The sequence below is a fragment of the Anopheles moucheti genome, chromosome 3 (assembly GCF_943734755.1).
Source record: "Anopheles moucheti chromosome 3, idAnoMoucSN_F20_07, whole genome shotgun sequence".
Classification (NCBI taxonomy): domain Eukaryota; kingdom Metazoa; phylum Arthropoda; class Insecta; order Diptera; family Culicidae; genus Anopheles; species Anopheles moucheti.
Genome location: NC_069141.1, coordinates 41,802,108 through 41,827,494, shown reverse-complemented (window position 1 = coordinate 41,827,494; position 25,387 = coordinate 41,802,108). Strand labels below are relative to the sequence as shown.

General features: G+C 43.2%; 3 protein-coding genes across 5 annotated transcripts in view; 1 reads left to right on the top strand and 2 right to left on the bottom strand.

The window, feature by feature from the left end:
• Window positions 1-25,387, bottom strand: part of LOC128301840 (phospholipid-transporting ATPase VD) — a 37,094-nt gene that overhangs the window by 8,292 nt on the left and 3,415 nt on the right. For all 3 annotated transcript variants that reach the window (XM_053038479.1, XM_053038482.1, XM_053038480.1), the window contains exon 2: window positions 15,146-16,607. In XM_053038479.1, coding sequence (XP_052894439.1) covers window positions 15,146-16,236 — 1,091 coding nt within the window. In that variant the 5' untranslated portion in view covers window positions 16,237-16,607. The remainder of the gene's footprint in view (window positions 1-15,145; window positions 16,608-25,387) is intronic.
• LOC128301842 (uncharacterized) lies at window positions 6,285-8,021 on the bottom strand. Its single transcript, XM_053038484.1, has 3 exons — window positions 7,980-8,021; window positions 6,560-7,831; window positions 6,285-6,470 (listed from the first exon to the last, which is right to left on the bottom strand). The coding sequence occupies exons 1-3, from the start codon at window positions 8,019-8,021 to the stop codon at window positions 6,285-6,287; spliced, it is 1,500 nt and encodes a 499-aa protein (XP_052894444.1).
• Window positions 8,461-10,206, top strand: LOC128301841 (uncharacterized). Its single transcript, XM_053038483.1, has 3 exons — window positions 8,461-8,526; window positions 8,642-9,931; window positions 10,015-10,206. The coding sequence occupies exons 1-3, from the start codon at window positions 8,461-8,463 to the stop codon at window positions 10,204-10,206; spliced, it is 1,548 nt and encodes a 515-aa protein (XP_052894443.1).

Below are 25,387 nucleotides of genomic sequence, written 5' to 3'. Positions count from 1 at the left end.
TAGATGTTTTCCTTTGATTACTTATTCAATCATTTACCGAGCATTCTCCGGGCCGCTGGTATCGTCATCAATAATTCATTCAACCTCGCTGGCGCGGATTTATTTGCCCGACCGGGTCTTGCAGACAATTCGACCGATATATATGTATATATTGCCGGCTTCCTGTATTGAACGTCACGGCTCCTACACGATTGCTATGAAGAACGTGGCCACACATGGGGAAAACGGGAAATTCCATTAGATGGGGCCGTACCATTCCAGTGCCATCGTGCATTCCCACAAACACTGGGGTTGGCACGGCCTTATTAGCAGCGAGAGCAACCGATGTTCACGTGATCGATATCGATGAAAGATGCATATCGTTTATGAAACGGGGTACGAAATCATCATTTCAGATGAAAAAAATGGACATTCTCCCGAGCTACAAATGGCACTGCTGCTTCGACAGTATTGCATCATATTGATAACCCGATACACATTGAATATTGATGGAAAATAGCTCTTCCCATCGTGTGATGCTAGCACAAAAAAAAAGGAACGAATTTCGTTTAATAACTTCATACACGATGTACATGCGCGATATACCGGGAGCAGTTATCATAAAAGTACAGCACAGGAAGCACAGAATTACTTCAGTGCCTCGACAGCGGTGCACCAGACGAACTGACCAATCAATATCCGCCTTTCCACGGCAAGGTTCATTACCGGCGTAGCATGCATTACTATGTTCAATCTGGCCTCTGACATTGGCACGGTTCTGTCAGTCACGGAAGAAGAAAGTGTACACACGCGTGAAAAAGTTCAATGTAAAACGAACTGCAACGCCGTTAGGAAGGCGGCAGGCAAAAGCACGAATTTGACGACCCACCCGCTCACCAAAGCATGATTACCGTCGTTTCCGATTCGTCCTCTGTACGGCGTCCATATATCGTGGCGAACCATTTGCCAATGCACAACGCCCGGCACCGTATGGCTTTGGGCCATTTTGTCGCCATGCCCACGTTGCGGTTGCCATTGATTGATATTTACTGGTGACATCGGGTGTAAGCTTTCATTTGCCATGACTTTCCCTTTCCCTTGTGTTTCCCCCCTGTGCTATTTTCCCCCCCCAGTTGAGTGGGGATCGCGGAAGCGAAGAAGACGGTGGGGACACAATTCGTGGAAAGCGGGGAGAGGAGTACCTTCGTCCTCCAGGAATTTAATATCTAGCGGCATGGAAATGTGTTCTTCAACGCGTGCGATAGCCTCACGCCAAGGTTTGCGCTTGTATAGGCCCCGCATGGCCAGTGTACGTTTGACACATTCGGTTACAATCCCCGTACTCGCAATTATTCCGTCTATGCTGCGCGATATGGAATTGCTCTATGCCTCCGGTGTGTTTGCACGTGTGTAATGAAACATGTAGCAAACAAAACAAATATGTGCAACAGCGTGTGTGCACATTGAGGGTCGCGTGCGTCGCGTTTCGTTAGGTCATCACGTGAAGTGGCTTCACACAGGTAAAAATACTAGAACCTACCTTAAGGATTTATTGGCGGCACTTGAGTTTTTAAAATAATGTATAACGATTTTTATACCTCAAGTGCTTATACATATGCATCTTCAAGAGCTTAATATTGTGAGCTTTTTGAATAAAACAAATCAAAACTTTCACAACTCTTTGGAAACATTTTTAGGCGACATATTTTAACGATTTAAAGTTCGTGAATTAACAAACTATCCCTCTATCTAGTATGGATCAACGTCATAACATAATAAATGTTTTCAGATATCTTATTATGCGAGAATGTTTTACAATAAACGTAAAGCCTTTTTTGCGTAATCTCACTCACAGCGCGCGACATTGGGATTCCCACATTTTGCCGTTATGAGTCAGGAGAAATCGCCACATGCATGGACACATCTACAATGACAAAATCTGTAATCTTTACAAAAGCCAAGATTTCATATAACAAGAGTTCGGTGTATGTAAAGCTGTAAATGTAAAGTTTTGGTTTGCCAAATCTGTATGGGATCGATGGCAAATGGTGTAATATTCTTCTTGTCATGGTTTTAACAAATCCTAAGTTACGCAGGGGTGACGCACAGCTGGGTGAGCGTATTTTCGAAGTCGTCCACCTATTTTCAAAATTTCTCATGGATCTCTAAGAGTCTAAGGTCAACAGCGACAACAAAATTGAACTTGAGATATGTGCTAGGGTGTTGGTTCCCAAAAAGTCTCTCCGGTAACTCACATACGCTTCTGTCCAAAACTGACGAAACCCTCTTAGCCGCGTTCCAGAGAAGATGTTCAAAAGACTTTTGGGCCCAATTTGTGTGGAAGGACAATGGAGGAACCGCTATAATGAAGAGCTGTACGACGAACTTGTCCAGCGGATTAGATTCGCCAGACTCCGTTGGGCTGGTCATGTTATGAGAATGACACCGAACGACACAGCCCGTTTGTTTCTTTTAGGTCGTCGAGAAGCAGTGCGCGTCCGCCAAAAAGTTCAGCATAATGGATTGGATGACAACGGCTCTCGACCGTGAGCGGTTTAGGGAACTCCTTCAGGAGACCAAGACTGTAAAGTGGTTTTAGACCCTGATAAGTAAAAAAGTAAGATTTTCCGAGTTTCTTTTGCTTTTGTAAAGTATCTTTATCAAAAAAATTTTTCTAAGTATTTAACCTCTAATTTAAAAATAAAATTCTAATCGTAAAACTGAGCAAATCATTTCCAACATTTTTATATGGCATATAATGTTGACATTTCATAGTGATAGTAAACTAGTAGCGACATCCATTATCAAAAAAGCACAAACATATTTTCTCTCCCAATATCTGTTGATGACCAATTGGGCTCTTGTGATTTTCTTGTTGAATGTTGTTTAAAATATATACATACAGCAACAGACCGTAATTTTTATATTAAGATGTCAAGTTATCATAAATAGTTTTTGACACTACCTATGTCATATGCAGAGTAATTTATGTTCCAACATTTAAAAATTAGATGACTGCACTCTACCTTACGGTAAAATAAATATGTTTATGTCAGTTGTGCATACACATGTTTCGAAAATGATGAACGATTCATAATGATGGTAGTATCTTACTTTCACTACCGCCCACTGACCGATTGACTGACTGAGTGGTGCATGTAGGGGGGGGGGGGCATGTTTGCTATGTCGATTTCTTCCGACCGCAGCGGAAGCGCGAACCTCACGTGATCGACGAGCGAGCATAAGTAATCATGTAAAGGAACTGCGATCAAAGCAAAGCGCAAAACAAAAAGCCCTTACTATGTTGCCCTGTCCACCGTCCGAACATTCCGTCCGGTCAGGGTCAAATCGCCGCGTGTTGTTGCCGCGGCTAGTGGCGGTGGTTGTATCGGTGCGAAGGTAATTTACTTTACACCTGCGATGATGATGTGTGTGTGACGTATGTCCATTTAAGCGCAACCGCAGCCCATGATGACAAACGCGGGACACATAAAAGCCATAGGGTTTGAGGTGCAACACTCCATTTCCTGTACATGCGAACGGTGAGTGAAGGTGCACGTTTTATTCGGCGGTTGGCGCACATTCACTTCCGCGAGGGGGGGCGCAGGGAAGGATGGTTACGACCTTGAACCTAACCGTGCCAGTTACTAGTCGCGAAGGCACCCTCTAGCCGGACTGCCAATCCGTTGATCCGGTTCGTTCACTATAAGGTTGATTGCGAAAAAAGGCTACATTCGTTCGAAAACTGGTTTGAGGTACTCAGGCTCACACTATGGGCAGTGTTTCGTCGCGGTATTTTCGAGCAAAACGGATAATGAAGGGCAAGTGGTGTTTGCTTACACTTTTGGGCAATTGGAACAGCTGGGGCCCAGGTCCGCTAATTACGGTCCAATAATGAAACGTTTCCTTGTCACGTGCATGGGGCTCGGTACACCTCTAATCCTTTACCCAGTCCCCTACACACGTTCGCAAATACATGTGCCAAAGTGTGTTCCGGGTTTGGACAATGGTGTCACATGATTTTGAAATTAAGGCAACAACGATAGCTCACATGTGATCAAACAAATAAGCAAAACAAGAAAATTATTTAAACAACGCGAAAGGAAATTTGGTACAACCTTATACCACTGTCTGTTAAGATGATTACTCAGTTAGTAACAGTTGACGGTGCTTTCGAACATCAAGTTATGGCTGGACATTCATTGGTTCGTGTATCGAGAAGTCAACCACGATTAACAATAACGGGCAGTAATTGATGGCACACCGTGGGTGGCAAGTACCAAATGCCGAAACGGATGCGTCACCTTCCGTCAGTCAGATGTTGGGTTCCCTGTTCACAGTTAATATCTGCGTAGCTGTTGTGTGCTGTTATGCAATCGAAAAGTATTGGTTTCGAGCGGTTCCAGGCGTAAGTGCAAATTACTAACATCCGAACATGTTCCCTTTGTGGTGACTTACCGGTGCACCACATACGATCGAAAGATTGAAGCAAATTGTATTGATTCCGTTTGAAATTGTTACGAAAGTATCATGCAGCGTGCAAGTTCCTCACGATGGTTGATCGTTTCCAATTGGTTTCGTCTAGCACTGGACCCACTACCGGTGTCTTGGGTGTCTTTTTCACGGCAGGGAAAGACAATATTTTTCCCTCAGAAGCATCGATGCGCAAACCGTTTATCTGCCACCTTCACCAAACGACGGAACTGAGACGATGGTTATGATGATTGTAACGATGTTGGTGAAGCATCGTTACTCTTCACAAACATACACTTTGTTGTTATGATTATTACTCTTCACCGCACCTTCCGTGTTGGTATACTCGCAGCGCAGTCCTCAACACGGAACCAGGATAGCATCGGCTGCACGGCACAAATGACTTCTTTTATACTTTGCTGTACGGTAAACAAATGATCTTTTCCTCTTAGGGCGTGTTCATATGCATGTTCGAAGGCGAAGAAAACGTAGCACACGTAACACGCAACGCTACAGCTGTGCTGCGGCTGATTTGGTTTGGTAAATATGTTTCTTATGTAAATATAATTTTCCAGCATTTTTCTAGATACGGCATGTGAAATATGGTTCCAGTTTTTCTGCCAAATAAAGTCATAGCGTAAAATATTGTAATGTAAGCCCTTAAGGTTAGCTGATGCTTGGAAGCCGATTAGCAAAAATTACGGAGTGTATTTATTCAATACTGACCAAACCCACCAACCGCTGCCAATAACCGGTTCATGTTGGCTAAACTTCACCCATTGAGGGCTGATCTTGCGTTGAAGGGTGTGTCCTACAGTACCGAAAAGGGCAATGTAATTTATTGGACTCACGGTTTTGAGCAGTTAATTTATGAACTAAGTTAACTAAATACAGGAGTACCGAATATAACTCAGGGAAATGAGGAAAACTCGTCGCGAATATTATGTACGAATAGAAAAAAGAAACTACAAATATTGTTGATGAACATGGACTGTGTAACACAAAAAAGATTCCATTCCAAAAGCAGCAAATGTTTGAATATAAATAATTATAAAAGAAATAATGGAACGAATTCTTTCAAATCGGTAACTTAAACCTTTTGTCCACAAGAAGCTGATTCACATATTGCGATAACTCCAAAATAATCCACCTTTGGTTTAGTGAACTATAAATAAAAAACACTATCTGCCAAATTCCAACAGTTACTCCATTCTCCATTCCATGAAAGCGAGATCCCGTCTTATCGCATCGACATCCGACATTCAAATCATAATCGCACACGTTACGCCCTGTGGTTGTTGAGTCAAACCAAAACAACCAATTACACCTTCGGGCCACTTTAAATGATTACGACGATTTACAATTACCGGATTGTGATGTCCTGACCGAGGTCAAGGTTCGGGGAAATTACTGCCGGGGGTAACCACAGACCGCAGGAACGCGCGGTGGATCGTCATTGATAATTGTGGCACTTATCGCATTCATTATTCATGCGGCCTAGGCGGATCCACGCGTTCGGCGTCTTCAAGCTATGTTTCTTCGCCCGGGAAGTAATGAATTATCTATCGCCAACACAACTGTGACTGGTTGTTCTATCTGCAATCTAAAATGAGCATCTTAAGAAGGTAATTGTTTTGCTTCGGTATGCAAACGTTGGTATCGATCATATATATAAACTTACATGCTAAAAGCAAAATCCCATCGTAAATTTACAGTAGAGTGTTGATAACATGCAGGATGAATAAAAGCTTAACTGGTTAGCAATGTAATCTTTTTTTTTATTTGCATACTGCGCAACAAATTCTGAATCGGGATGAATTCTTCGTTGCCAATTAATTCAAACAGGCAGATATTGCCATAGAAAGGTTTACCGCCATCCGGTTCGCTACGGCCACATTCATAGCCAAACAGTAACGCGATCGACCGACCAGAAGATCATAATCAACACCAAGCTCTGTCGCCATGTTGACCAACTGCTGCAACAGGGTGGGCGTTATATTGTTCCTCTGGCTGAAGAACTGCGGGAAATTGGAGTAGTGGAAACTTCGATTAGCATAGGAAAGCAAGACAAACGTATCACATAGCACATTAGGAATTAAAACCGTACCGCGGTGAGAAACATGTCCAGCTGAATTCGCGCACTCGGCGGACTAGAATTCGAGAGCCCAGCAATAGCGCTGGTGAGTTGGGTGAAATATTGCGCCACGTCTTTCTGGATGTCTTTAACCTTGGTTATCTGCTCGTTGACGAAGGGCGGCAGGTCGTAATCACTGCCGGTGATGCAGTCACAAACCTCGTTCCGCAGCAGAGTACCGAAGTCGTTGATGAATTTATTGTAAACCTGATCAGTGCAGGATAGTTTGGCTTGGTTGGTTGCCTGCAGTATAGTGTACAGCAGCGTCTGTGTCATTGCACTGTGTCCGAATTGAAGCGCTTGGCCGAAGCTTTCCAGCGCATTGTCGCTGAACGTGTTACGTATGCGTTCTAAGCGACTTTCTATCACCTTTGTTTGCGCGGTTAGTGTGGACATGTACGAGTTGTACATGCTGGTAGCGGACTTGGCATACTCACTGGCCGATCCACCAACATACAGATCGGTGAAGTCCTCCATCCGGCTGGTGAACTGTTGCACAGCCGTACGAATGGAAGGCTGCAGTTCATTCGCTGCCGATATAGCCGATTTGCTCAATTCGTTAAACCGTCCGTAGGTTGCAGTCAACGTCCCATCCATATGCTGGAACGCTTGGTCCGCGTTTGTGAAGAACAAGGCCAACTTATCAGAGGTCACACGAAACGTGTTGACGAGCTTCTTGATGTACGGCAGTACAACGGTCTCATGAAAATCTGCCATTTCACTCAGTTTCTGTGCGACGGCACTCACTTTCTGCTTTGGGATTGCGTTATAAAATGTCGCTTGCGAAATTCTGCTGGAGGAGAACGTTTTCACACCTGGTTGTGCGGTAGTTTCGAGAAAGTCAGTCACTGCATTAAGCGTCAGAATGATGATGGACAAATCGGGTCTGGAATTCTGCAGTACGAACCATTTCGCAAAACGCTCATCCATCGAGATTGCAGTGAACGCCTTCATACTGGTAATTGCAGCAGTGAAAATAGTGTTCACATTGCCGGTATTCGCATTCGTTACCGAATTTAGTTCCTGGGCGATCGCAGCGAGAGTTGTGTAGGCTTGTGACACTGAGCTGACGAAGGACGAAGCACCACCTTGCAGGAGAAACGTGGTGAACGACACCTCTCCCAGACCGTTGACAGATTGGGTGATCTGCTGCGATACTGACACAAACTTCGAGCAAGCACTCGTAATGGTGGCCGCTTCGGGAATGTTCGGGGAAACTTCTACGCCGAACAATGCTTCGCATCCCTTAAATTAAAAAAAAAATGTCTATTATTTGTATGCTGCGAGCGGCGACACCATTATGAGATGATGAGAGTCCCTTTGGAGTGCTCCGTACCGATTAGGCACATAATCCATCATCACATTATGCTATCGCAAATCTAACCCTACTTACCACAAGCGAAAGAACCAGCAGACACACTTTTATCAACTTCATTTTGGTTCCAAAAGTTTTGAACTAAAACCACGCGGAATACGGCAACACAATGTACCCAGTGGATGTTTTTGAGCAGTTCTTGTTCAATGTATGCTACTCATCTTACAACAGCGGCGGGGATAGCAAAACCACCTGACAAAATAAAGCTTCACAATGCATGATTGATATTGACGCAACACCACTACAAAATTTGTGGAAACAGGCACCGTAGCAAACACAAGCATTAGGAAAGCGGTTTTAACAAAACAGACAGTAGCCAGGCGCAGTCCTATTGGGGTACCGGACCAGTCTCATTTCGGTCGCATAGCCAAACAACCCTAAACTAGGGAACGTCACAAACGAACACACCTTATGCGGTCGGGTCCGTAACGTGTAATTTACTTTGCGACATATTTTTGGTGCATTCTGTGGCGCTTTCCGGGGCAGATCGTGGAAAGAAATGGATCTTCGGCGGCAGTCGCTTCGTTTGGCGTTCGTGGCAGTAGGATTGTTTATGTCCTTGCAGGTAAGCTCTGCGTTACGATACGGTTACACCGAAAAAAAAACCCACAAATTGTCCCACCGATTGACATTCAAATTTGGCAAGCGTTTCTGCTTGCTTTCCGTTCCATTACACGCAGCTCGCTAGCGGGTCTCCATTTTTCGGAGTGTCTGTGCAGGGCGGTTTCCAAGCGGAAGCCGATGTATCCGGGTCCGCTCGTGCTGTGGGGGTCGTGATCCAAGCGTCCCAGCAATCGATGGTAACCTTTGCATCCAAGCTGCCCTTTAGTAACGCTGTACAAAACGCCGCTGCTGGTGCCATACTTACGATGTATAACCTCGTCTTGGCGAATGTAGCAACGCTCACCGATCGTATTAGCTGGGCGGCAGTCAACACGACCAATACGCCCGCCGAAGTGTTCCTGTCATTGGACACTGCTAACAGCAAAGCGGTAACAATGTTGCAGCAAGAAACTCCGGCCGCCATTGCATCCATCACGGCTTATTCGTCCACCAACGGTGCACTGCTCGGAAAATCGGTGGACAGCATGCTGCTCATCTTGGCCGACATCTCCAAAACCCTGTCCAAGTTTAGCCGAAGCATCGACACGTTTAGCAAACCGATTACGGCAAAAGCAATATTTGAAAAGCTGACCAAGTCCCAAATCGCAACCTTGGTCGGCGTATTGGATGTACTTAAGGTGGAGTCCACGGTGTTCGTCGGAAAGCTCAAGGAAACGGCTACGACATTGACGGAATCCGACGCGCTCATGTCTTCCTACATTGGTATGCTGACCGAGACATTTGGTAACGTCGATTCTAGCCTTTCCAATCTCTTCGCCCGCCTGAGTGCACTGTCGAGTGATTTCTTGAGAGATTTTCGTGCATCGGATACTACGATTGCCAGCAGCGTGCTGTCCTTTAACACAAAGATCAAGTCCTTTAAAGACGATATCATTGCACCATCAGCCGATACGATTGTAGCGATCACAAGAGTGTTCAGCGAGAAATACAGTGCAAGCTATACCATCATCAAGCCCAACGTCGAGGAAAGGTTGCAGCTGCTGGTCAACACCGCTAGCGACACGGTACTGAATGCGGCACAGAATCTACTGTTTACCACATATCGCGTTCTGGACAGTGTAATGCGACGCATTCCTAGCGTTTCTTCCAAGGGAAAATCTTGCGCAACCGAATTCATCAGCCCGTACGTGCAGTATCTGTCCTCCAACATGGCCCCAGCGTTGAGCGGTTGCATCTCTTCAACGACCGGCCAGGTGGAAGCAGTGCTCCGAGTGCAACTGGTGGCAATCGACGCACTGGTGAAGGATCGGCTGGCATACGTCAAAATGAGGAATGATGCCATAAACGGAATCACCGCCACCAGCGACTCCGTCACAAGAAATATCGCCTTGGCGAAGCTGACGGCGGTAAGCATAGAACCAAACCACCAGATGCTTCCTGATGCGTATGCGTTACTCAATATTTCTGTTCTCCCCGTCGTCTATTTCAGCAAACGTCCAATCAAGCACAGGATACGCAGCAACCCGCACTCGCTAGCATATTTTCCATTTACGCCCAGTTGGTTTCGAATCTCGATGCCGTCCTTAATCGATCCAAACTATGTGTGACAGTAAAAGGTGCGGAGCTGTCGGCACAGTTGATTACGGCCTCTGCCAACTTCAACACTTGTATGGACAGTTGAAGTGCTGAAAATAGTATCAATGCTTTTATGCTGTGTTTAGTTAGCCAGTCCAACGAACAGCTTCCTATTGCGATGATCACACTGGAAAACTGGAAATAAACTTACATACGATGCAAATTAAACATGGATAACACACGTAGAGGGAACGCACACGCTTACATCAGCAATGGATCAGTAAGATCTTTGGCGATTCGCTTCTCCCCACCGAACTAACTTTTGCGCATTGAACGAAATTAGCTAAAGATAAAATAAATAGCACCTAAAAACCCCCCCCATTGGTAGTGGTAAGCGACGAATCAGGTCTATTGGTACCAATTTGGTCTAATGCCTCGATAAGCCTTCAAAAGCCTCACTGATAACGTGAACGTGAGCAGATAAGAGGGCTGTTTGATCCATTCGATGGAAAGTGTGGAGTGCCGGTGTTTTGCAGGGTGTTTGGATGAGTTTTCATCCTTTTTCACATATTTCGATTACATTAGGTCGCCCCCTCCTATCCACCCCCCCATGTTCGCGACAATGACAATCAAGATCTGACAAGGGACAAACAGCCAGCAAAAATGAAAAAAACGCAATAAAACACCTTCCATTGATAAAAAAATGGGGTTTTCTTCGCTGTTCAAAAATGGCCAAACACGTTGACGCAGCCGGGCGACGGAAGGGTTGCATGTAATCGAATTCCTACACACCACCTACACGGGGGTCAGGGGCCCAGGTGTCTATCAGATTCTGAGCCAACCACTGTGCTATCGGTCACCATTAACATGTTGCTTGTTTCTACAGTTTCGCTGTCCGTTCTCGATCGATAACGCTCAGATTGGGTTGGACATGGTTCGCTTTTTCTGAACAATGTCCACCATGGAGCTGCCGTGTGCTACGTGTGCCCATGAGGGTCGGAGGTTTTTTTTCAATTTCTTGCTTACGTCGTGTGGCTCACCGACGTGGTTTTGTAGAATTGTATTCTCGCTTGGCTTTTGCGAGCCATCAGCAAGCATTGTTGGTTCTGTTGGTCACCCAAGTGCTGTTCTTTCAACGAACCGAACCGAAGCAAACATCAGCAAACGCAAACATAGAGACCTCGCCACCTCGAGACCCAATGACATGCTGCAACGAGTGTGTGTGTGCACCGCACGGGACTAGCGGCAAAATGGCCACAGTTTGTGCACGGTTACGAGTACGGTATAGAAGTATAAATAATAATAAGGCACGCTCGTAACGCCGGGGACGCCACGACAATGTCACGAAATGGCGAAAATTTAGTTACGCAACCACAAACACTTGCAGAGATTCACTTTGGCCAGAACGAAAGAGCTAGGCCAGCGCGACTGCGAAGACGTCAACCCGCTTGGGGACAAACATGAATGCGCTCGTCCAACCGTGGTTCGTATTAGAACAAATTGTGGCAGAAAATTGCAAACGCTAATTGTTGCGGTTCCGTTGCCTTCCGTTACTTTTCGCACTTTCTGCCGTGGACTCGCATGACGATTCGGACGACTTTGGGTTTCTATTTATGAAACGTTCACTTTCGTCCGCTTCGCGTACCGGGTATACGGAACGTTTTGTTGCGTTTATCGCTAGTCATCGGTGTTGCAGATTGTAATGATTTACCGTCAATTTCGGGGTTTTTATTGCTAGGCAAAAAAAAACGCTTATCAGCTCCAAATGGGTTTCCCACCATTTAATCCATCTTCTCCCAAATCAAATGTTGTGTTCACTCTCACGAACTATCACGATAAAGAGCGCATTATTTATATGGCCTCAAAAGTGGACCAAAAGTTGACCAGACAAGAACATCCTGCTGACACTGGAATAACCAACAAACGTGAAGCAAAGGAAAAACCAAGCACAACGGAACCAAACCATTGTAAAACAGTGGTGGGGTTTTGGTCAAAACACCTCACTACCGGGCCGGGTGTAAGCAAACATCAAACAATCTATAATTATGGCATGTGGCGTACACTAATAAGCCATTCTATCCCCCCAAAGAAACCACATGCACATCACATTATCCTTCGCTTTTTGCGGTTGTTGTTGGGCGGTAAAGTATTTGGCGAAAAAATCCTTCTAGCTGCTAGCAAGCATACTGTGGATAGCCTCCGCAGCCTGTTGTATTATGGTGTTGATGTTCACAGTCTGTGGTCTTCCACGAGCCAATTGCCGATGGCTGTCCTCCTAGCCCGCACTCGATGCATCATCATTGTGTGGCAGGGCACTATGATAATTTGTCGCTATCCGTGCCACATTCAACCATCCACTCGCCCATCGAACCATGGACACGTGGACGTCGTGGCCGACGTGGACGACGGCTCTGTTTGGCAGGGTTTTCTCCTTCGTTCATATTCGCACGTAGAGTGCGGGACAGCGAGTAAATGATGTGCAGAGAAAAAAAAGAACTTTAAACTTTTCTATCCTCTTGCTAAGTCTATGAGCATTGGTGTAGGGACTTGTCAAGATGTAGACTAGAATACACACACACACATACGCACGCAAACAGATGTCGAATTCATGCAACAAGATAGTGAGAAACAAGAAGAAGGAAAAAAACACACCACGCGAGACACGGCCAAGCGAACACGGTGGCACCGATGACTGCAAACACCATTTGCTGTCGCGACTATTGGCTCGTGTTGGTAGTTTTTTTAGTTTGGCATTGAACCACCGCATCGAACCGCGTTCACCGTCGCATTTAAGTGTCCGCCGAACAGAGTGATGAAACGCGTCCTCTTCTGCATGTGGCATTTGAACAGCTGTGCACTGCTGTTGGCATGGGATTCGGTATGTGATAAAATGGCTGTACAGCTTCATAATGTTATGTATCTAATTACATGTCACCGTGCTTTGATTAAATGGTACGAAACGCGGCAGAAGTAAAATATCATGTACATCCATTTCGTTGGATTTTGCCCACAATGGTAAACAAAAAGAAATTACGAATTCTGGGCAAGGATAGTCTTCAAATCCAAAGCAATGATTTTTGTTTTATTACACAAATGGAGTGTACTAGTAGACACAAGAAGATATTCCGAAGAAGTCATAGCAAAAAAGTCCCAGAAAGTTAGATCTGAAGAATATGATGCTCATTAGCTATCCTTCTAATGTTAACATATATATTTTGCAGTACAATTACCAATACATTTTCGACATTATGATCGTTAACAAAGATGGGTAGAATACTTTAGAAAGGGAAGAATTGAAATGAATGTCTTTTTGCCAATGTCCTAAAAAACAAAACAAAAAATAACGATATCAATCATTTGGAAATGATTATTCCATCAGAAAGATAAACTATAAAGTGAATACAATGTTCAATATATTTGTGTTCTTTGGAAAAAAAACCTTTAATAATCAAAGTTTAGTTTAATAACACCTGTCAAACGTACATTTATTGACAGATAGTCCCGAAACTGCACACAAATGTTGGAAAAGCGCGTAGGAAAAAGATTTACCAATTCAGCAGTAAATTGAACCGGACTGGATCAAGTTTTGATTAGATTATATATGCTCATCGAAAATTAAAATTATTGTTTTGATTAAATAAAGTTGAATATACCGACGAACCTATGTCTTTGGTTTTGAATGTTCAATGAAGAGTCATTCATATCATGATATAAGTCTCACAAGATTCATGAAACCTCAAACATTAAGTATTCACTTGTTAGAGATTCCTGAATTTTTAACGCTTCCACATAGATACACGTACTATCGACGATTCACTCGTCCAATCAATTTAACTATTCTGAATTTGTACAAATATCCTTATTTCAAAAACTAAAAAAAAATAAAAACGGCATTCAATCACATCCTGCGAGATCCTTTGATAATTCATGAATCTTTGAATTCAGAGTCATTCGTTCAGTTTAAAGATTCATTCTGATTCTAGAATCGGATTCACTATAAGACTATAACCTTAACTATAGGAAAATTATAATCAGAAGCACCACAAAATGTGTCAATGAGTTCCATTGGCGGAAATAACACTCAACATGTAATTTACACTGCCGTAACCAAATCAAAATCAAATCTTACACACACTAATACATGGTAACGCGTGCGTTGACAGGAAATCATTTCTGAAATAACGAAGCGATAAATTGTTTATTGTAAAAGCTAGCATTTTAGCAAAACAAGTTCCGTCAATTACTTAACGGGTTGTTATTAACTGGAACGAAACGTAACAAGCGTACTGTGAATTATTTCCTGTGAATTGTATTTTTCTGCGATCGAGTTAATTTAGCCATGTTAACCTTCAACAAGTAAAGTAAGAACAAGTGAAGAAAACTTTAAGCAATTAGCTTAATTTTTTATCCTTTTCTAAAGCGTTTCTTGTTTCCCCCAGCACACCAATGCAACAAGCTGCCATAATAAATTATGAAGTGCCTTTTTATGGCATAATTTAAACCGGCTTCCAGTGGGCACAACGTGCCGAACTAGGAAACATTGATAACGGCGGTGGCAATGGTCACTCATTTTACACTAAACATAAATGAGGCGTGATTTCTGGCGGAAATATTATCACGAGCACATTTGCGCATTTGCTTGCGTTTGGTCGCTTGTTTTGCGCTTTTTACGCGATGTATAGGATACGACACCATTCCTTTACGCTAGTTCCGTCAGCGCTTTGGAAGAAATGGTTCCATTGGAGCACAAAATCGTTCTAGTTTGGTGACGTTATTTCAAGATAAAATAGCTTATTTTATAAGCCTTCTTTCAATCCGCTTCTAATCGTACAATCAAATAAGCTACAAATGAGTCCAAAATAACACACCATATCCATATCGTTTGATTATCGCATCATGCTTTCGAAGCATATCCTCTACTGAAACCTCTTGCCATAATCTTATCGCCGTAGCGCGTGATATGAGGCATGGGGGTGTATACACCGGAAATGATTAGCGAATGAGGTCCCTAAAAAACCTAAATAAAAACAGTCAATTACACTCACCCGTTGTACACGCGGCAGGTTGAGTTGTTGATCCGCTTATCGGACGCTTTCCGTCGGCGATCCTCAAACAGATCTTTTATCGCAGTTACGCCGAGCACAAACAGTACCGGGATCATGGCAATTTCCTTCCCGAACGCATTGATCTGCGGGAACCAGTTCAGCAGCACGATGAAGATGAAGTACAAGTTCGCGATGCGATGAAACTGTTCGAGCAAATTTTTCGGCACGAACGAAAGCAGCGTGTACTTTGTGGTACGGATCTTATTGCCGCACAGGCGCCCATTCGGATGGTCTCGCTTGGGCGTTTTCGGCGGTACGGTATGATTCGGGACGACTATCCGATAGCCCCGATCCTCCAGCTTACTGTTGGCCGTCCGGCAGAACATGATCCGCTTCCACCAGGGAGGTTTGTCAGCTCGGCGTAACGTGTAGATAGATTCGGATCGCGATGCTTGCCGCGAATGGCCCTTGATGGAGGTGGCCGAGTGTGGCGGAGCTGTGTCTCGCTGCTCCGGTTGATCCTTGTGACCGGGAGGCAGGATAAAATCCGTTTTCGAGCCAACCCTGCTGTGTCCGCGGGTTGCGATCGTTGGAGCATCCATGATTTGGCCCTGCGATAAGGCCCTCTGATGACCTCCCTTGACTGCCGACTTCAAGGCGGAAGGTCGTCCGGCTGCGCCACCACTACCAACAAGCGACCCACCAAACGAACCTTCACCATGGCTAACCGATCGCGAGTGGCCTCCGCCGGTGGGACGCTGGTATTCTAGCATTATTCGGCCGGCCGACGGATTTGAGTTAGTGCCGACCATGGAGTTCATCCCACCACCAATCAGCTGGGCGGCTTGTACCGCCTGCGAGCCGGTCGTCTGGGACGACCCCGGAAACACGTACTTCCTATGGTCTTCGGACGATTCAAGCGGATGCTCCTGATGTGGGTGCAGTGGATGTTGTATCTGCTGCTGGTGATGATGAGCATGATGTTGCTGGGGATGATTATGGAAACCGATTGCGGCACCGATACCGGTACCGCCCCCTCCGTCGCCCGCCGGCGCAATATCCTTGGATAGATCCTCCTTTGCTTGCGTCATTGCTGCTGCTGCTGCTGCCTGTGGCGACGGAATGCACCATTTAGATGAGCCCTACGAGTGAGAACACTTTCACTTTTTTGCTTGCACGCACTGATGCACGCACGCACGCCCGCTCTAATCATATGCACATGGGCGCACCACCGTGTAAGACCTGCGGTTAGGTTTGCGCCTGGAACACAACGACTATTTTTTTTTACTTAAAGCTACCGAAGCATATTTCGCAATCACATTTGAACGTGCCGGTTTGCAAACGCACTCACACACACTACCGCCTGTTAGGTTACCACTCTATTTCTACCGATGTAACTTCACTTTCAGAGAATCGTTTCATTTCATTCACGTGGTTGTTGGCAAATAAGCTGCTCACAAATCTATAAAGAAAAAAGGGGGAAAATATAAACTTTATAGTAAAATGTTTAAATAATGAAATAGTTAAAAATGTTCTTATAGAAAAATCTCAATGCTCAATGCTGCACTACATTTTTAAAGTTCTCTATACAATTATACCTTTGTTAATGATATATTGACTATTGGAGTATATTTATTCTAATTTGCAGTATAAAATAAATCCAGTTCATTTCTGTTTATTCAACGACGCTACGGATGCAAATTTGAAGTTGGGTCCGGGCTGTGGACTACTTTCTTAAGTCGAATGCGGCATTGAATCTGATGTCGCAGAAGGGGTAACAATTCGGAAGTCTAATTCGGAGTCGACATCAACCGTCCATCGATCCTGTGATAATTTTTTACAGGGTTTTCGCAATGGACATCTTCTTTTGTGCACTTAAGAAAAGCTTAAGGAAGATCTTGGAAGATCAGCTTTTCAGTTCGTCACCGGTATCACATCCTATGTCTGGTTCCTGGGGTTTTCCTAACTGTAGTGTACAAAATGTTTGCACGTTTAAATTGTTAGACATAACAAACGACACTATTGCAATAATAGAGCAATAATTGCAACATTGCATTTAGAGTCCTTACTTAATTTCTTAGTGCCTTAGTATTCCCAATAGCTACTTTTGACAAAGGACATGAAATAAAATTTGCAGAAATTGATGATAATGGCCTGGCTTTGAGAGACCTTGATTCCTGAGGAATTGTTTCATCCCACAAAGCATAAATAAGCTATAAATTTACTCTGAAAACGATTTAATGAACTAATTTTCTTACGTTAGCAGTCCCGAAGAAAATATTCAACGTTTTCGACGAGATCTCACGAGTTCATTTTGTTTTGTCTGATATTGATATACAGATGTATTTTATTTCTTTGAAAACAAAAACCTTCATGGAGCAAAACCTTGATATACTTTCTTCTAAAGAACAGTCTGAAAAAGGTAGCTCAAAGACTTGTGGGATGTCCAAACTAATAACATTGGTAAAAGCAATAACAAAAAAAGCGTTAATCCCAGGCCGGCCTTAGTAAAAACTCATCAAGATTGCTCCAATATTGCTTTTACGCTCTTTCACTTCGTCACTCACTAACTCATTTACACACACACACACGCTCTTTAAAGGGTGATTTGTATTTTTTTTAAATCCACATTTGGGCCACGCCGGTCTAACCAGCCCAACATTACATTGGATTGGGGTTGTCGTCTTTCCAGGGTTTCTGTTTTCACCAAAGTTAAGAAAAGTGGAACAACGGCTAATACTGCCGTGTCGTACGCTGCCAAATACTACTACTGCCAGTGGGGCAACTGGAGCTGATGGAAGGAAGTGAATGTTACCGTAAAAAAACAGCAAAACACCGTGTATAAATTGTACATTCGAAAATGCGATGGATTTAGCACAGTCAATCTCATCCGCGACACGATGCTTGCCCGCCTGCCTGCTGGGTCTGGGGTCTGACCATCACTGCCCCCATCTGAAGCTTGGTGTAGTCACGGGTTTGCTTTAAATCCAGCACGTACGCGAGGAAACATTTAAAGAAACACACGAAACAAACAGCGAAAGCACACATTACTTTCCTCTAACGAACGAGCTTCGGCAGAGCTTTTTTTTGTAGAACGTGCAACCAATTTAGTACGATCATCGAATATTACTCACTCGTCAATCCTGGAGAGAAGTATCACACACACAAAAAAATGGCAGTAGGAACATTATTCAAACCACTGCACTATTAACTCAAGCCAAGGCCACTAACCAGTTAGCCAGCGGTCAACCATTGCACGGGGCACTACACTGTTCGGCGGCACAGAAACAAACCGGTTCCGTTGCCAAATGACAGCTTCACGATTGTCTTCTTTATGTTTACCCTTTGCAGATACACGTACCCGACACATTAAACAAAGAGAGAGAGACAGAGTGAGAGAGAAAGAGGGATCACTCAAAACAGGAGACAAATCAAAGACATCGAACACTGACCAAAGGCAAATTGGAGTTTGTAGTTTTGAAAAAGGAAAACGAACAACAATATTTCACAATGAACAACTATTTACAATAACTATTACCAGGAGAGCAAGAGAACAGAATTTCTACACAGTCGGGTATGCTTTACAGCGACACGGGTGGTTCACGATTTGGCTACAACAACCATTATCGGAGACGGACTGTTTTTACAACCGCACCGAAAACCAAACCCAGCGCCAGGTCCATGCAAATTGTTTGGATCGCTTACCGTTTGGAGCTGTGGTTTTGCGGTGGTGTTATATTGTTTTGGCCAACCCGCACTTTTGGGGCTGGGAAAGCGATGACGTTTTCCTTTACGCCCCGCGTGCTGTGGTATGTGTGGTTCCGCTCTGGCAAATGGGCCCACACCCTTACCGCGACCTGGGACAGGAGGGGGATGTAGTGCTGTGCGCGGGAAGCGTTCGTTTCTTCCTGTTGGGGTCGGGCGTGCTTGTGTGCTTCGGCTTTTTCGAACCAGGGTCACTGTACAGCAGCAGCAGCAAACCTTGCTGTGCGACACCATAAATATGTTTGCGTCATTGTAAATGCGAATTTAGCGAAACGTGTGCCTTTGGTTTTTATTTTTTACGGAAAGAGGTTCGAAACAGCCGAAACTGATCACAAAAGCAACACTGCAGCAAATTGTTGTGCTGTTTCCTATGATTATTACACCACCAAATGGGGCTGACGACGGGTTTGAACCGAAGAAGGACAAATAGTGCCTAGGAAAAACACCACAATTTCTGTGTCGTGATGTAAACGTAGGCAATTTATTAAAAATTTAAACAAAAAACAGCAAACTTTCCCAACGGTATAATGATTTTTGGATGTGAAAAATCAATATTGCTTCATAATATAATATACTCTTTTGGTGTTATATTATGATATAATACAACAATTCGAGTATTAATTGTAAAAAGTAAATAAATTAACTGCATGATCTAAGCAACTTCATATTCTCAAGTGAGTTGTGATGATCTGTGGATGGTATTTCTTTTAACATGTTTTACTTTCCTTTAATTTTTGGTAGATTTTGATCGAAAATGATCTCTTCCAATGTTTTATTTTTCTAAACTAAACAATCGAGTATTCCTCCAATTTTCCCAACCAAACGCCAGACACTGGTATTCAAGACGGAAAATGCAAGTTACCCCACCAGACGCCAACTATATAGGCCACCACGTTCGTCTTGGACGCACACAAACCCAACACAAATACGTTCGTCACGCAGACTCACAATAGTAGCGTTTTGCCAACGGTGGTCCGTGCAGTAGCCACGCTTCAAAGTCATTCGGCATGGAGCATGCACACACAAATCTTCATCGCCTAGGTCCCTGGAACTTCCTACTTCAACCCGACCTGTGACTGACAAAGTTGGCTGTTTGCTTCCCTACCCTGTGAGATCCGACGATCGTCTTATGCTACTCCATCGCGGTAGTGGGGTTACTACTACCAAACTCTCGCCTTCTCGTTTTAACGGACCACCAAAGCTGCTGCTGCTGCTGCTTTTTGCCCTCGCGGTGATATTTTTGCTCAGCCAACATTAAACTCCACCACGGTGAGCAGAGTGACCCAGTTTCTAACGCCCTGTGTGAAGTCAGTTCGTCGTCTAGCACCAATGCATATGCTGACCACGAATTAGGGCGACCCTTTTTTCTTACTTTTATTTATGATACTTCATTAAGCAGAAACGACCTTAGCAAATATTACAGTCACATACATATGATGTATCGATGTTGCATCCTATGCAAACAGTGAGTTATTCTAAAAGAAACATTTTACCATCGTCATAAATGTTTTAATTATCTAATACAAAAACAACACTTATAACCAGAAAAAAACACAAAAAATCTATCCAATTATTCTATGGATGATGGAAAGGCTTTAACATTAATATATCCAAAATAAATAATATATCCATTAATATATAAAAATGAAATGATAAATTATTAACACGACCAATGGAAAGGAAGGAAGTTGTGCGGAAGGAACCGGACACGCTATTACTGCGGAAGTTGGTCGAACCTTGGCCAATGACGCATTCACATATTCAGACATCTTCTTACATTCTCCTACTTCTTGTTATTCTCTCATGGGACTGTTTTCACACCCTCTTCCCTTAGCTACACTCTGCTCCGCTCGCGTTCCACGTCCGCACGTGCCTCTCGGTTAGTACGACGATCGATGAATGAAGCAACAGCAACGTTACACTATGTTAGTAGTAGTAGTAGTAGTAGTAGTAGTAGTAGTAGTAGTAGTTGTTGTTGAAGGGGGGCGTTATGATAGCTGTGCATTTCTCGCACAAAACCGATTCAATCATCTCAAAAGAAAAGCGCCGTCATCATCCCCACAATATGCGGATTCTTCTGCACTTCCCTCACAACGCTGTATGTAAGTGTGTGTGTGTGTTTTGGGGCGAAGATAGAGATCGGAGTGGGAGAAAACATATGATTTCACCCAAGACTTTAACCGGGTGGTGGTGAAGTTTGGTAGCGTTACAAGAAATGGTGAGACACGGTGCGAGTTGAACCACCGTTGCGGCACATATTTTGCCAAATAAATGTCATGTTGCGCTTGGCGCGATGTGTTTGGCGCGATTGCGGGTGGGCTGGATGGCCGGAAAGAAGTGTGTAGTACACGCGACCGAATGTTGTCGCGTCTGCTTGTGGCCAGGGTTGGGACTTCGAATCAAGTTTTTGGCGTTTTCTTGCCGCACTAGACGCCACCAAAACCCAAGCAGCGCACCATTCGAACCGATGCTGCTACGTGTAAGAAAGCCGCGCGAGTGTTGCGGATGACGAGTTCCCAGCAGGCAAACCGTGATGGTGCGCACCTTCACCTTTCACGACTTTTACACACATACAAATCAACCACTAACAGCAATGATCATCGGGGGTCTGTTCGAGAGTGGGATTTGTCATCGTTACGAGACGTAAAATTTACATACTTTCTGGCTGCTTAGCTTTCGTTGCTACAAAACAACATTAAATAATGAAAACAGTAATTATTATTGGTCTCTTTCTAAATATTTTTAAATGTGTAATGGATTATCCCAATCCACTTCCTAATAAAAAATATACAAAAAACGATCAAGAAGAAAATAGTTGTTTACAGAAGTCGAATGAGTTACTACCCAGCGTGATGCAAATTTGTGCAAAACTTAATGGCCTTTCCTTGACCAAACTAGATTGCATAGGGGCAACAGAACAAAAGGTCCAACAATTCAACGCTGGACACAAAAAGGCAAAATAAGTAACAAAAACCATGCAGCACTAATTAAATCTCTGGCCTAGCCGTGTAGTGCCAAGCTGAGCCCCGGGTAACATTCGCTACGCTTAACATCGGAATTGCTCAATGCCAGCCCACGACGGCAGCACGACGCAAGGCAATCCGGAAAGAAAACACAGACAATTTATCTAAATTTAATCGGATGCAGCCAGCAACCTAACGACAAAACTATGTTCTCTCCGTTAGCTTTCTATTTTCGATTGATCCATTGCACGTGATGCTTCGCACTCTCGCTTCAAACATACAGTACGTTGCTTTGCAGAGCGATTATTATCATTAACTAGAGCTGCTGTATACTAGGAAGTGTTTTTGGGGAAAAAATGTGTTTAATCAACTTGTGCTAGTTTGGTTAATTATTTAAATGTTTATACCAATTTGATTTGTGATTCTATCAATCTTTCCTTTCGCACAAAAACGCCGTAAATTCCTCAAGAATTTCACACGTTTGTTTATCGTGCCTTCAAAGTAGAGCATCTAGCAACGTTACACTTTAACAAACTTTTCGATTCAAAACGCTACGCATAATCATTTTCGTTTAAATCATGCAACCATCAGCCGCCATTAGTACCCAATCGGAGAGAAAGCAAAAAAATATATCGTTCTTTTCACAAAGTAACACCATAGCCGGATTTCCCAATCTCCCCATACCTCCTCCACTCACGTGCGCGTCATTCTCGCCGATCCAATTTTCGAATGATTCAGTGCACCGTTTCATCTCCATTCCGCCGGTTCATTCGTTCTTGCCGCAGGTGCGCTTAGCCAGCAGATTATGTCCGATATGGTTACGGACCGAGACTCATCAGCTAAATCTACGTACCGGAACCTCAGAATAACGGAAGTCCGTTCCTTTCCACCGACGGTCTGTGTTCCTCTTTGCCGTGCACGGTGTAGAGTAAGCGTTTTTTTCTCGTGCACAAAGCAACAAATCGATACTCACAATAAATTCATGTGGTTTTTTTTCCATTCCACTGTTGATGCGACGGGCGTGATTAGTTATACGGGAATAATTCTACTATCATGTGCTAGCGCGAAAACCATATGGAGGAATTATTGCAAATCATTTTTGATCAGTTACGGATCTGGCAAAAAAATTGCTGGATATTAAAGTAATCTCGCCAGACACAGGAACAGGAATGCAAAATTGTTGTCGTTGGTTAAAAAATATGTTTGGCTCGGTGTAAGATTAATGAAATATGGCAATTTATAATGCTGGGGAACTCTTTTTCTATTAAATTCTTCTAAATTTTGCAAGGAACCCATTAATTCGTGACTATATTGAATTATTTCATTGTAGCAATGAATATATCGGTTGTAAAATAACAACGGTAAATTTTAGTTTCGTAAGCCTCTATACTCGTGTGGTCGATTTGACGACATGTGCTAGTATATTAAGACTTAATGGATTTATTGCAAAACGGTATTCGTCAGAATCTTTTATGTATACTTATTCGTATCATGAACAGACTCTCAGGACTCAAAAGATTGCAGGATCTCTGAAGATACTTCGTGATCGTTAATCGAATAATTCATAAAGTTCGTAATTGTAGCGGCTTTTCTACTATTCTTTGTTGCCTTTTTGGCAAGGACATATTTCATTAGCAGAAAATACGGCATTGCCGTCATAATATAAATTAATTAAATAAAAAAAAAATATTTCGTTAGCATTATTTGTTTTATTGTAAAAGTTAATACATTAAAAAAATATGCCAGACATGGAAGGCCTAAACGACTTGAAGTTGTACTGCCGCAAAAGGAGAAGGAATATCTAAAAACATGAATTAGACTACATTAATCGTCACTTATCCATAAATTCTCAGACATTCATAAATCTTGATTCTTTAAAGATTCATGGAACATCCTTATAGTGATTCAAAGTATTTATTCGGTTCAAAGAAGAATTACTCGAACTTAAAATACAAACATATTTGTCCTCGTCTGATTGGCAAACCAATCAATAAACAGTGGAATACATACTGTTTCAAAAATATTTTATTCTTCATTAGTCGGAGGAGTTCGAATTCCCATACTTTGACCCAGAAACTGCCAAGCTTTTTTTAATTAATGTTTATATTTTGTACAATTTCGAAAAACTGGGTTATGATTTAAAATGTTTTGGAGTTCGTTCTAAAGAATAGGTATGTAAAAGTCATGCATGAACTCAGGAAGGTTCGTTCAATATCAAATATTAATTAAGGGTAAAAAATAAGATGATCTTTTTGTTTTGTCCGACTCTATAATTGTCCATTCACTGTTGCATATAAGTTCCTCGTTCAATCACACATCTTTTATTTTTGTTTCACGTGTTTTCACAACGTTAAAATCTCTACATTCCCAACAAACTTACTAGATAACAACGTTGAATATGTGGTCAAGTTTTGTACTGTATAAGTACTGCTTATGTTGAGAAATATAAAAAAAAAATCTAACCGAAACCGTCATATATCGCACAAACTTTTGTCGAATGGTTCCATACCTTTGTGTATTTCAACATAGGCACGCTTGAGATAAGCAGCAGTACGGCAAACAATCAATCATATAATGTGTGTATGCGTTTGTCTACTAATATGAAGCAACACTGAAAAGGCAAACATAGTGTAGTTGAGGAAACACGCAGCTCATTCATAACAAAAGAACATGCAAAAAGCAAGGCACAATGAATTCAATGCCAATGCACGTGTGAGACAATTGTAAAATTCAAACCCGTTCAACGCTCAACTCGCTAGAAATGGCGAATGAAGAAAATCTAAGGAAAACCAACCCCAACGCAGTGCACCAACAATGCAGGTGCAGTGCGTGAATACAAGGGCGATAGTGAGGAAAACTCGGGTATTCCCACCGGGTAAACCAGTAACCGGGTGTTCCCATCAAATTTTCCATTAATGAACGGTATAATCCAACAAAACAGTTTAGCTAAAAGATCATCCTATCGGCCATTCAGTATGTGGGGGAGTTCTTCATGTATGCATACGAACCATAACTCTTTTCCTTTCACCCCACGAAAGGTTGGGTGCGATGAAAATGATAGGCAGCAAAACAAATAAGCCTTTAAATACGCCTTCTCCTCTTTCACGGTAGCAGTGAAACCGAAACCTGCTGCTGAACTTTCAAACGAAATTCACTTCCTCGGCCGGAAAGGCCACAGCAAACGCTGCATCAACATCTTGCATCAACATCGGCAATGAAAGGCCACGCCGCATGTAAAACTCACACTACACGCTGAGGGGAGGTTGGAAAGAAAGTGTTACCGGCGGTGGGAAGCGACCAAATCAATCAAATGATTGCAATCACTGCAGTATCGAATTGCAATCTCCGTATCGCGATGCTTTTCTTCCGGCCTTCCTTTACGCCCGTCGATGGAAGAGAGCGCGACAAAAGGAGATAACGTGCTTAATTGAAAACCAAGCGTTCGTAAAGTATATCCAATTTATTCGCCTCCGTTCGGGGCATAAGGCTGCTCATGCCCGTTGCTGACAGTTCA